Source organism: Varroa jacobsoni, unplaced genomic scaffold (assembly GCF_002532875.2).
Source record: "Varroa jacobsoni isolate VJ856 unplaced genomic scaffold, vjacob_1.0 scaffold_823, whole genome shotgun sequence".
NCBI classification, from domain to species: Eukaryota; Metazoa; Arthropoda; class Arachnida; order Mesostigmata; family Varroidae; genus Varroa; species Varroa jacobsoni.
In genome coordinates, this window is record NW_019213725.1 from 190134 (window position 1) to 202987 (window position 12854).

At 43.3% G+C, this 12854-nt stretch overlaps 1 protein-coding gene and 1 long non-coding RNA gene across 4 annotated transcripts in view; one reads left to right on the forward strand and one right to left on the reverse strand.

Moving 5' to 3' along the window:
* Nucleotides 1-2346, reverse strand: part of LOC147752984 (uncharacterized) — a 3229-nt gene extending 883 nt beyond the window's left edge. Inside the window, exons 1-2 of one of the 2 annotated variants that reach the window (XR_015312582.1) lie at nucleotides 1695-2346; nucleotides 704-723 (exon numbers count right to left, since the gene is read on the reverse strand). This is a non-coding gene — a long non-coding RNA (uncharacterized LOC147752984). Of the gene's footprint in view, nucleotides 1-703; nucleotides 724-880; nucleotides 1110-1694 lie in introns of those variants that run through there. The other variant, XR_015312581.1, reaches the window with a different exon arrangement.
* The window catches only part of LOC111264134 (uncharacterized), a 30416-nt gene extending 21494 nt beyond the window's left edge, over nucleotides 1-8922 (forward strand). For both annotated transcript variants that reach the window (XM_022839744.2, XM_022839743.2), the window contains exon 7: nucleotides 6117-8922. In XM_022839744.2, the coding sequence (XP_022695479.1) occupies nucleotides 6117-6224 (108 nt within the window). In that variant the 3' untranslated portion in view covers nucleotides 6225-8922. The remainder of the gene's footprint in view (nucleotides 1-6116) is intronic.
* The last annotated feature ends 3932 nt before the right edge of the window (nucleotides 8923-12854 follow it).

A 12854-nucleotide genomic window follows, 5' to 3' on the forward strand; every position in this document is an offset into this window, starting at 1 on the left:
AGACAGACAGACAGACAGACAGACAGACAGACAGACAGACAGACAGACAGACAGACAGACAGACAGACAGACAGACAGACAGACAGACAGACAGACAGACAGACAGACAGACAGACAGACAGACAGACAGACAGACAGACAGACAGACAGACAGACAGACAGACAGACAGACAGACAGACAGACAGACAGACAGACAGACAGACAGACAGACAGACAGACAGACAGACAGACAGACAGAGAGTGTTTTACTTTTGAAACTTATTTCTTCGAAACTAGACTCCAGCTGTTTCTGCCGACAAGCGTGGGCAGTAATGGGATACTTAACAATCATAACTGCGTAAGTGATCTTTTTTTTTCAGGGTGTTAATCAATTGTTAATTAATGATCCAAGATTAAATTTTCAACAAAAAGTATCTTAAAACTCTATTAGAAGTATTAAAATGTAGCAGAAATAAAAAGGCAATATTGCAGGAAGTGTCAGGCGAATCCACCTGTGCGGCTTCCAATTACTTAGAGAGAAACAAAACTGCCTAGAATGATATAATTCAGAGGACAAAGAACATCAACTAAAAAAGTATACTGGAAAGTTATATCGAAATATTTGTAGCAAATCAAGTACTCATTGCATATTAAAAGGTTCTAAACGGAAATGTCACGTCTCAACAATGATACATGCTATCAATGTAGATGATCCGGACAGACCTTCGGGATCCGAGCAGCACCTGGAAAATTGTGAACAGGATACACATATTTTGAAGGATCTCAAAAAATATATATACAAATTTAATGGCACAATTACTAGAGATCACTGCATTTTTCTTTGACAGCACTTACTTGAATTTACTACTAAAATCTGTTTTAATGCCCATTCGAACGTACTTTGGTGAGAATGAAGAATATTTCCAACAGGACAGAGCGCTTGCACGCCATTATCGTAATGTAAAGGTGTATCTTGACGGAAAACTTTAACGAGCTCGGACAAACAAATCCTGTAAGGCACATTGCCCGTTTATGTAAGCAAAAATCTATAATTATCTAAATGGTATACATTTTTTCGGATAGCTGGCACTAAAAGAGCTGTCGAGAAAATACTGACCGTTTTTCAAACTTCAAAATCACATATATACGAGTTGAGTCGTGTCGTCAGTGTCATTTGAAAGCTGAGATTTAAAAGCAGATGGATTAGCATGGCTTTATTCAGGCTTAAGGTAGCCCCTTAAGGATGAGTGGAATTTTTGTGGAAATTCGATATATTTTATAATTTTGCCACCATAAAAGTTCAATTGCTGCTTAGACCTACAAGAAAATTTTATATGGTGAAGATGCGTTATGGGAAGAAACGGTTCAAGATGGTTCTGTCGCTTTTGTACTGGAAATTTCGAAGTCACCGATGTTCCTTGTAGCGGTAGACTAGTTACAAAATAAGTTAATGGACTGGTTGTGACAGTAGGAGATCCACCATCAAATAATTGTAAACTCTTTGAAAAAAGCCGGCTACAGAAAAAAAAACACTCGATGTTTAAGTGGTACAGAAATGAAATGATGAAAGTGGGCCACATACGACAATAAGCTGTATACCTAATTATTTTGTCACTGACTAAATGATCATTCCTGCGATCACCATTGGCACTGTTCGTTCAGGCTTCTGCAAGTGTCCTTAAAATTCACGGGAGATATGTCGACTATTGCATACCATTCCGACGTAGTAGAAATGGGATTATTCACTAATCAGTCGAAATACATTTGACAGCGTCGATCAACTTATATCACAAAGAACTAAACAAAGACCGACTGCTGAATACGCTATTGGAGGTTGAGGAAGCGGTGTTGCGTTTTCGGAAATCACTGCTGCTAATGTTTTCGTGGCTGGTATTCGTATCAGTCTCACTACTGCTTCCACGGGTAGCAGTTTCCGGGTGTTAGTCGATGAAGCATTTAAGCGACACTCTAAAACGGATTGCAGTTGCTACTGCCCTATTGTCGGCTCAGATTAGCCTACATTAGAAGGTTTTCATTTCATCTGACTGTTATAGTCGATGCGTGCTGTCTAGTTAGTCATTTTTAGTTACGGCGGGCCCCCTCGCAGGAGGGCTATGAGCCCGCATAAGCCAGTCAGCAAGCCCCGTTGTATGGCAGCTTGTCGGTCCACATGAGCTGCCCGTTTGACTACCCGGCTTGGCTCCTGCTCGATTACCTTGAAAGTACTAACTGGTCCAGCCCGCTTGGGACTCTCAGCCATGGCCCCGCTCAGTGCACGAAACACGGTGAACAAAGAGCAGTTCGACCGACGACCAACGTCGTATCGGACGTAAAAGCGAGCGAGCTCGCAAAAAACTAGTGATGGCGGGGGCTGAAAGAAGTACAAACGACGCATGTTAGCAGGGCTTCGCTTGAACGCTAGCGACGTTGACGGCTGGTAGTCTACGGCACCTTCGAGTCTCTGTGCTGCTCGTGCTGGAGCTAGCTGAGGCTGTTCTCTTGCTGGCATCCTTACGGTAGTAATTCATTCGGTTAATACTTCCAGAACCACTTGTACATTCATAGGCAGACACAATACACATGATACTAATCACAGGTGACCCAGATATCGTCCTAATATTTTATTTTATTGTTCATCAATCAGATACAATTATCACTAAACTGCGTGTAGCTAAAGAAGTTCAAAAAGAAAATACGCAATTCTTGTTAGTGGATGTACAGCGATACCATATTATCAGTCTTAAGTTAGCTTCACTTTCGTGCGAATTATCAAACCAGTATAGCTGAAATAGAGGTTCTATTATTGAGTAGGTTAAAGTAGTAACTGTGAAATGTATGGGATATGCTTCCATTTGCTCTATATATATATATATATATATCTAATCCTTTGTTGTGAGGAAGCAAATCATGTAGACGCCTCAGCGCTTAAGTTCGACGATTCGGCAGCATTAGAGTCAGGAAATTTGCGTTATATACCGGGTGAATAGTAAGTGAAACAAATGACATAACATTACTAAAGAAGAAGTTGCAAAAAGCTAGCGCCTAGGCGTCCTCTAAAATGGTAGCCATTTTGGGCGACACTTGAAAGGGCTCTAATTAGATATACTACGCGTCGTTACACAACTAGCAGGAAAGCATGTAATACTACTAACGACGTTCTACTGAAATTTATTTAGAATTTTCTATTCGGCCATCTTTGCCATTCATGTTTGGGATATACCCCTTCAGCTTTGGAGTCGTTTGCTTGCTGTTCGGTCAGTCAGGTAAATCCGAACCAGCCAAGGCAACCCTAGGGAGATCAGAACGACACCAAAGAAGATACAGGCTGACCACTTTGTGCTAACTAAGCTGTAACTTCATGCTATCGTATCGCGTTTCGTATGTGGACATGCAAAAACAAAGAATCTCAGTTCTCTTCCACACCGGGAGCGCGCCGTTTCGTGTTGATTCGTCGTCTGAAACGACCCCATCGGCTACAAACTGTTTGCCGGGCCATTGCTGTTCCAGGGTCTGTCTCGACCTGCTCTGAACTGACTGAAGCCGGTTTCGCTTGGTTAAAGACGCTTGCGTGTGTGTTTAGCGCCGGTGATAGCTGGATGGTTGGGTCGCGGCACGGGGCTCCGCAAAGTTCTCGGCAGCTCTTGGGTGACGTCCCGCTAGCGTTTGTGAGCATTCTCAAGAAACGATCGGTTGTCCACGGAAGACTAAAATAACTAACAAATGTTGCGGAGCCAAGAGACTGCGCGCACAACGACAGTCAACACAGTAGCTGTAACAACCACGCTTCTGTTGGTGATACACGTTTCGTTGGCAATGTCGATGATTTTAAAGGGGTCCCGTGAAGAGGACTTAAAGTGCCGGCGAATCCGTCGGCTACACGAATTCCTTCTTTAGATCTGAATGTGACTGTACCTCTCTGATAGCCCGGTTTGTGTGTCTGTGTGAGCCACGCAGATTGGCGCACGTGTGGCAGCGCGTTCACCGCTGCCAAAGCAACAAATGCTAATCTGACAGTAGACAGAGCGGGCAAATGCGGACGCAACACGTCGCTGGGTACCGTAACCCCTCCATTCCTCCCCCGTCGCGCCGGCGCACCGCTGACGTCAACGACAATGGGGATTCAGTAGCGGGTAATCAAAAAAGTGAGTCGTTCACGAATGCGTTAACTATTCGCTGGCCAGACGACGGACAATTTTGCTTGGGTTTTTTACGACGAACATTTTCCTGTACGCCGCGCAAACGCGTGCATATCAGTTGTGGATGTGATCAACCAGGACGTTTGAAAGCTCAGAATTTCAAAGGGATGATCTCCCAGGAAAAAACTGTTCTAGCCCAGGTTGCTGGGGAACACTCACAAAACTATATACTCATACACGTAGCTGTGCACCCTGAAGTTGTATCGTAAGCGTAAGTTATGCTCACATCAAAAAAATTGTTTCTTCATTCATTTTCATTAACTGAAGTATCTTCAGAGTATCTGCAAACAGAAGGAAAGCATCCACAAGCAGAATTAAAGCTAGCCCATAGTCTGTTACGTTAATGGGTCCATGTATACTTCGGGTGTGGCCTACAAGCACAGAACTTTGAATAAGGACGAAATATATATATTTCCAAAATGATTAATATAACATAGAATACAAACGTTTTAATATTTAGGTTGAGGTAAGTTGCAATGACGTCGGACAGCGTACGAATTGGAATAACTTATCCCTTTTCTACATATAGCTTTAGTACAACTCTAACTAGACTTGTTTGAATTCATGTTCACAATCAAACGCAATCACTCTAGCGACAAATGCGGCTCATGCAAGGCAAGTTATCTAAAGCTAGCTACATCTAACAGACTTGATTGGATGATCTTTTACCAAATAAAATTCGTGTACCAAAGCTGTGAAGTTCCTTAGCTGCATCACAATGGTAAGTGTGGAGCTTCATTGCACATATGGTCGCAAAGATGTCTTGGTGGTTACTAAATGCTCTTCCAGAGATAAGCTAAATTTTCTAAGCTACAAAAAACCTCGTTATAGGAGTGTTACCATCAAATTTATTTACGCTACCGCAATTCATGTCAAATATTTATTTTAAGCTACTAAAATTAATAAGACTTATTTACATTGTGTTCTAATGCATCTATCTTGGGAAGGCACACGTATCATAACAAACTAAACCTTCGTTTTCTAATTAGCAAGAGTTAAAAATAAAAATCAAAACTTTAATGATTATCAAAAACGCATTAGAATTGAAAAATTGCACTTGGAAACTTCATTCAATAACAAAAATTTGTAAATACCTTCATTTTCAATGGATGCCCATCTGATGACTATTGATGTTCTGCTAAATGAACGTCTTACCTATGGCCACGACAGCAAGCGCGATCGGCCCAAGTTGGAATGGTCGCTAGCAATAGGCTGACCTCGTTGGAGACGCAACGTTGTCTCATCACGAACTCTATGGGCACTGGCTTGCAACCCTGTCGAAGGCCGCGGTTATTCTCGCTATTTCCACTACCACCAGCGTTACCACCATAGTCAACGCTATCAACGACAACGCCATTGCGGCCTGAAATAGCCAGCAAGTCGATTCGGGCAGAGTTCCTCTACTGTCCAAAGCTGAACTGCGCTAAAAACCAGACCAAGGCAGCTTCCTTAAAATCTCTTGAAGACACTACCTTCCGTGATTGACTGCCACACAAATTGATTAATAAGTCAAGCCAAAGTGACTTAACCGCCATGGCAAATGGATGCTAATACAAATAGCTATAGGGACACGCAAAGCTTTCTGCTTTATTTTGGTTTGGCCGGATTAAACTTGCAGCCAGTGGATTACCTGTGATACGGGCATTGTCCCGGCTATCGCAGCGCCGCTCACCACTGGCGCTTTTCCATTCAATTCTGTTGTTGCTGCTACTCCTGCTGTCCCGAGTCACGCTTGCGCGCCTCGAAAGAAAAATTGGTTCTTAGTACTAAACTACCACTTAATGGTCAATGGCCTCCGTATTCGTAAAGGAACCCACACTGACAGGATGCGTAGCACTATATGAAATTTACGTTATTTCGTCGTCGACCAGAGCTTCTTAAATTTTTTTTTATACGTGTTCATTTGTATGTATCATACTACCGATGCATTATTTTTCCAGGCATTTTACCAAACACTGGTCTCCAATTCAAGTATCATTTACGTGACAGTAACAGCTCGATCTGAAAGCAGCGGCAAGAAGAATGATTCTCTGTGGCACCGCGTATGACTCAAGGCTTGTATGGTGTCATTAATATGACGACCGGATCAACAAAAGATGTTTTAAACCAAGTGCTCTGGACGCATTTGTGCTATGGGAGTCGTGAAGCAGGAAGGAAAGTCGTATTGTTTCGCCGTCTAGTAACGTCTGCTAGTGGTAGTGAGACCCTGCGCAAACAGGGCCGAGTCTACCACGGCGGTTCATGCAGTTTCGATCGACTAGAGAAACCAATTGTTCGAAGGCACCTTTGCGCAGTCATCCAGGGCTTGCTTTCTCAATAAGGCCAATGTATGTCGTAGAGAGACGCGCCTAGAGCTCGTGCTCGAAAAACCGTGTTTCACCGTAACCAGCCAACATGACTACAGAATGAACTTTTAACATGAACAAGGAGAAGACCGGTCCAACGGACTCCTTCAAGGAGATATATAATGGTAGTAACTGGTCATCAGCGATAATTTTCGTTGAGCGATGGTCGTCAGATACGAACTGTTCTTTGATAGATGGACTGAAGGATCTTTTCTTATATGTATATAGTGAGCGAATTTGTTGTGACTGTATGGTTTCGATTGGCGATTTTTGCGTAAAAAAAGCGTATAGATAGACCGGATGGAATCCACAAAATCTGACAACGTTATCATATCATCGTAGTTAACTAATTAATGGTCTACAATTAGTTTTCACCGTAGGATCTCTTACATAAATGAATACAAACATTGCAGGGCAACGCCGGTCTATGTACGACTGCTCGTGCACATTTAGTAGAGCTACTAACACAAGCGAAGTGTTTGAATGTTTGAAATCAACTGAACAACGAAAAGTATAAGCGGCCATAATAATTTTCCACAAAAATCTGTTTTTATTATAAAGTATCCTGTCCTACCAATGGCTATCAGAGAACGTTTTAACATTCACATTTCCAAACCACAACGAAGTAAGCTAAACACAAACGTATACCAACAATATTAACAAAATTCCCTTTTTTCACGAGGCGGCGTATCAGCTTCACCTGTTGGTGTTTGTAGATCTCATAGCGTTTTGTTTTCAACATCAGTTCAATTGTTTTATACCTGAAGGGATTAGTACTTGAAATAAAACACTTGAAGGAGGGGACACCGGCAATAATTGCACAGAAATTGTGCAGCATTAGAAGGCGTCGTGCTAGTTCGTTCGTCTCTCACGTGACGGTCCTATATATATATATATATATATATATGTCACTGTAGTATTTTGCAATAACGGAACTTCCCACGATGTACAAAAAAAATACAAAAGATGGCGGTCGTAGCAGCGGCAACTCTGTAACGTAAAACCGCACAAGCCCATATGAGTATACAGTATTACGTTTATTTGTACGCAAGTGAGCGTAACACTGTTCTTGCTGTTCCCCAAACGGGACGTTGACCCGTGCGCACAGACCTCTGCTGTATTTAGATTTGAAGCTACTCCTCTTGCTTCAACTATTGGCGTCATCAATACCGGATGCTGTTGATGTCCCTGTCGCAGCGCGATCCGCAAATTCGAGTCAATGATTAACGATAACACAGAGGATACCCCCGCAATCCTTGCCTCTGCTGCAACCGGCAACAGCAGAAACAACCATCTTATAGCCAACATAACCAAGATCAGCAACAAAAGCACAAGGAGCAGAATAGGGAAAAAGGACTCAGCTAAAATACTCCGACGTATCGATTTTGTTGCCATCTCCCGCTTCCGCGATGGAACGGTTATGCATCGCTACGATGTCGTCTGTCGACGCTACTAAGGTTATAGTTAGGCTAACGGCTAACCTAGCAGGGATTTGCCGACAATACGGCGGCATCTTGGCAATTAGTGATCGGCGACTGGAAAACTCGGACATTGACGTCTATATAGGGATGGAATGGCATAGCATATAGGGCCATCGCTTTTTTCCGAGGCGTCCTGAAACGGTTCGACGGTATTGAGGGCGATCGATGCCGGCTTGTTGGCCAGCGCGCCCGAATATCTCTTGATTAGCTAAATATTCGAGAAGCTATCGGTGACCGATACAAGTAATTGCCAAACCAGTTGGTAGGATCGGGTGTTTTTTTTTTTGGTAAGCGCGTACAGTCTGCCTAGGTTATGTGCTTCCTGGCAAAGGAGTCATCTCATAAGGAAATCGTTTGTCTTGTAAATGTAGGAGCTGGTGAGATACAAGTTCGCTTCGCGACCAACTGTAGCTATAAAGCAACTGCCGCCGGACAAGACAGTAACGGTAAGTAGTGTTGAGCAGTTTCTTTGGAGAATTAAGTTTTTTGAAAATCGACGAGCATCTATAGAGAGCCATCGGTGATGGCGTGTGAATAAATCAGTCACTCAGAAATCATCGCACGTTACGTTTGTAAATTTCTCTATTATTGCAAAATAATGTATCTGCCAAAAAATCATCATACCACACGTAATATTTACTACGCGGAGTTATCGCAATTCTACTAACATGGACAACGTGGTACTGATGGACAGTTCAGCCCGTTGAATTGTATAGCCGAAATATTGTCAAACAAAAATATTTATTCGCAAAAAAAACAGGAAATCTTTAATAACATCTTTTACCATTGGCCTATTTACAGGTCATACAATACGCAGACACACTTACTGCCGCCTATTCGCTTTAAGGCGGTGTGTGCCGATAAACAGTTTGTTTCTCTCCTGGTAGAAGTTTGTGCAGTATTTCTACTGCTCTATACGATAATTACCTACAGACGATGCGGTAGTTATGTCAACTGGCCAAACAACGCAATAGGCATTGTAGACGTAAGATCGACGAAAGGAGCGGATGTTTCTATGTGCAATGCGGCTACACAAAGAACCTAGGGTATTAGCGCGTTCGTTTGATTTCTCTTGCATTGTGATCACACTAATTCTTGGTTACGCGCCAATTGATCATGTTCGACTATGGAATATAATCACCCGAAGAACGGAGACAGCTTCGGCGACGGTATTTTCACACCTTTTGTTGTTAGCATGTTAGTACGAATATGCCGTATAGAAGCGTATCGATCGAATCATCTGTCTGGGTTATAACTTCGCTATCGTTGATTCGGACGTAAGTGTTCATACGTCTATGAAAGTCAATGTGGGGTTGTCTCAACCAGCTAACGAAAGGGTAAAACATCTTCTAGCAGACACTCTTTTCATTCGCCATTCTTATGGTTATTGTTGCTTCTGCAGGCATTGTAAGCATTAGGATTGGCTTCACCGCGTGCTTACATAGTTTCGTTTACGTTTGCAGTCATTTCCGTAGTGTTTGCCCTGTCGTGCTGCTTCTACTATTGCCCCAGCCCTCATAGTACCGGTGTGCCGTACAATCGTCCGTACTTGCTTGGCCGGCCGGTTAACGTGACATTAGAATGGACGTTTATAAATACCTTCCGATACTCCTGCCTATCTTGACTCGGTTTAGCCTGTTCCTTTTTTACTGCTACAACCGCGCAATACGCTACATGTACATATACATACGTATTATGTTATAACAAGAACAGTTAAACGAAGTGTTTGATTCCCATATGGTAGCGCGGCTGCGCAGCGAATCTAGCAACCAGAACGGGACGCTGTGTACGCGGATGCGATGGCCGCTCCGATTTTGACACTTCCACCGTTCTTAGGCTTCGTAAAGTATAGAGCATGTGGTAACTGACACGCGCGCCGTGGAAAAGCTGTGTGTGCCAACTACATAAGAGTTTCAAAAGGACGGCGGAACAACGAACGATTAAAGGGGCCAGAGCGTGATTTCGATTGAGTTTTGTTGGCAACTGGTTCTGTTGAATAGGATACAGATTTGTCCGCCTGACTGTCCACGTAGCATTAGTCAGCAACGACCCACGTTAGCAAACTTTGTTTCTTTACTTCTTCTCCACTTTCCTCTTTATAGCGAATAAGTTTGTATGTGTAGGAACTTGACCTTGGTTAGATTTGAAGAAGGATAGTTACCGTAGTTATTGGTGCGAACAGTCCAGAGACGAAACAGAATTTACGGCGCATTATTAAACGCGCACGGTATTGTCGCGCAGCGTAGAAGATATGCGAGTATTCCTGTGTATTTCGTCTCTTGAACTAGTCAACCGTATTCGACCATTTCTCAACACGTATATACTCACACATTATTACAGAGAAACACTTGAACTTACTTTATGGAATACATGATGAAGTAACGTTTACAATAAATGTCGTATCTACTCGCGAGAAATAGTTGTTTTTTGACGGCTGCTTCGTCATTGCGCATTATTACCCTTTAGACCATCATTACTGAAGCAAATCTGCGGCCGATAGGTTTCCCGGAACCTTCCGGGCGTACCAGCGGCAGCATCATTAGTGCCCATAATTATAGAATTGTAATAATTTCTATACTAAACGCAACACCGTAGAGGCTCTATGTGCATGCGGAATCAAGTAAGTGTGGTGCTCGAAAACGTTCAACTTCCCGGGCTGGGTCTTTCGTTCCGGGTTGAAACACACGAGCCGATGCAATAAATCCAAATTGTCCGAAGCAGCCGTGGTGCGCCCGCTGCACCACTGCTTTATCACCGACGCCCCCTGTCATTAGCTGGATGGGTCTTATTGCACTGCGGGCCACAGAACGGGTCAGGCGCAAGCCGAAGGCAACCCGACCAGTCGTCGCTCATCTAACGCGTTACATTCAACTCACTACTATCAGCCACCATGAGTAGTCAAACGTCAGCGCTGTCACCGTTTCCATCTTCAGAATCAGCATTCTAACACCAAATTGTGATGATTCTGCTACTGCTGCTAAGTAACGCGTATCTGTGATATTAGTCATGTGCGGGGCGGGACGGAACGGGACGGGACGGGGGGGGGGGGGGTAACACACGAGTGCTGTGTGAATCAGACAAATTATGGCATACCAATCAGTATGTAATAGTTCAACATGTCGAACGCTTTAGATAGACTTGTCGTTTGACGTCTGTTCTTTGTCGTCCATTGTTACCACAGTCACTAATGTTGTTGTTATTATAGTTGCTTTACTTTTCGAGTACTATTTTAGCATTTAAATGCATAAGCAGTGGTGTTTTTGTTAACGAACGTCGTCGCTTCAGCTGCTTGAGTTCAAGCGCCTTAAGAGTCAATTCGATATGTTCGTGCCGCGTTTGACACCGCTAGCTCTTACATAGACACTTGTGGAAGGAGCCTGTCGGTCTCATCGAGATATCGTTGTGATCGAAAGTCCGATAATGACCCCAAGCTACGACCAACTTATTGATAATGCTGTGAAACAACTCGTCCGTTGAATGTATTACTGTTACAGCTGCAGCCTTAACGGAACTTTTGCAGACGGCTACAACGAAGTTCATAAAAGTTCATTTAGAGATTACATAAATGGCACTGAAGTAGGGCGAAGCAGTTGGAAGATCGCGTTAGATACACCGTCTGATTTGCTGATCATCTCGGACGTTAGCAACAATGTATTTGGCGTGATTCACGGTAGCAATAACTACTAGTTAACTATCAGCTAGGGTACTATTGGACATATTGAGATTTGTCACTGACCCGTTTGGTCTTTTATCTGCCGTTATGCTTCGAAAAATCTGTCATGTACCAACGAAAACCATGCAGTAAATATATACCAATTTTCTATTAATTATTGCTGTATCCGTGAAGCTCATAAGGAAGGAAAAAGCTCATAAGGCATAGAACTGCATGTCTATCGGACGATCAACTTTCGAAGTAATCTTCCATGCAACCAGCATGTCTTTGAGCCATGTCTGATATTCTTGTATCCAATGGAACAACTTGAAGCAAAGCCTCCACAGATGCGCTATAATGGTTTGGCAGTTCACAAACTCCATCTTTTTCTCTAGCTAGTTCACATAGTACTTTGCACGTAACAGGCGTTTCCTATAATACGGGTATATAGTGGTATGAGCTATATATCAGCTGTGCGACCCACTTCTCGTGGAGGTCACTTTGAGCCCCACACTAGGACCATACGTGCAGAGCTCGTACAATCACAGTATCGTCACGTATAGTTGCCACTGAATTATTGAATTGCGACGTACCTATAGGGACAAAGTGCGAAGGTCGAACACGCATGTAGTTCTCTTTCTTTCGATGGTTCCTATGGTCTCGTCTCATTCGCACAAATGATGTTAACTGTCTCGCGTCAAACATAAACAGACACTGCTATATAGTGACCTGTTTGTTGCGTACTAACGTGTATTTGGCCACAAGATACTTACGCAGTGGCCTACTTTGGCGATTTCTTTTGATATAGTCGTTATTGTTATGGACTTGCAGTGCTCAACGTCGACGACTTATCGGTGGTCGAGCTTCGCACAACATCCTCAACCATTTGGACGACGATTATACATTCAGAATTGAGTCGCGTTGTCGCCTATCGTTTACGAAAGTTCGTACAGGCAACATCTGCAACAGGACGCAGTCGGCAGATCTGTATGGGCACAGTACACAGAACCGGTTTCCCCTGTTACTGAACTATTCGACAAGCTGTTTTTGCTACTGCTTCAACCATCCGAAAGTTGTTTTAATTCTCGTATGGCTTTCCCGCGCGCAGCCCGTCTACCACTAACTAACAGAAAGTGACTAGGTCAGCCGGTGACTTAGGCAATTAAATCGCGCGATACGCAGCTGGTTACCACCGGCCAT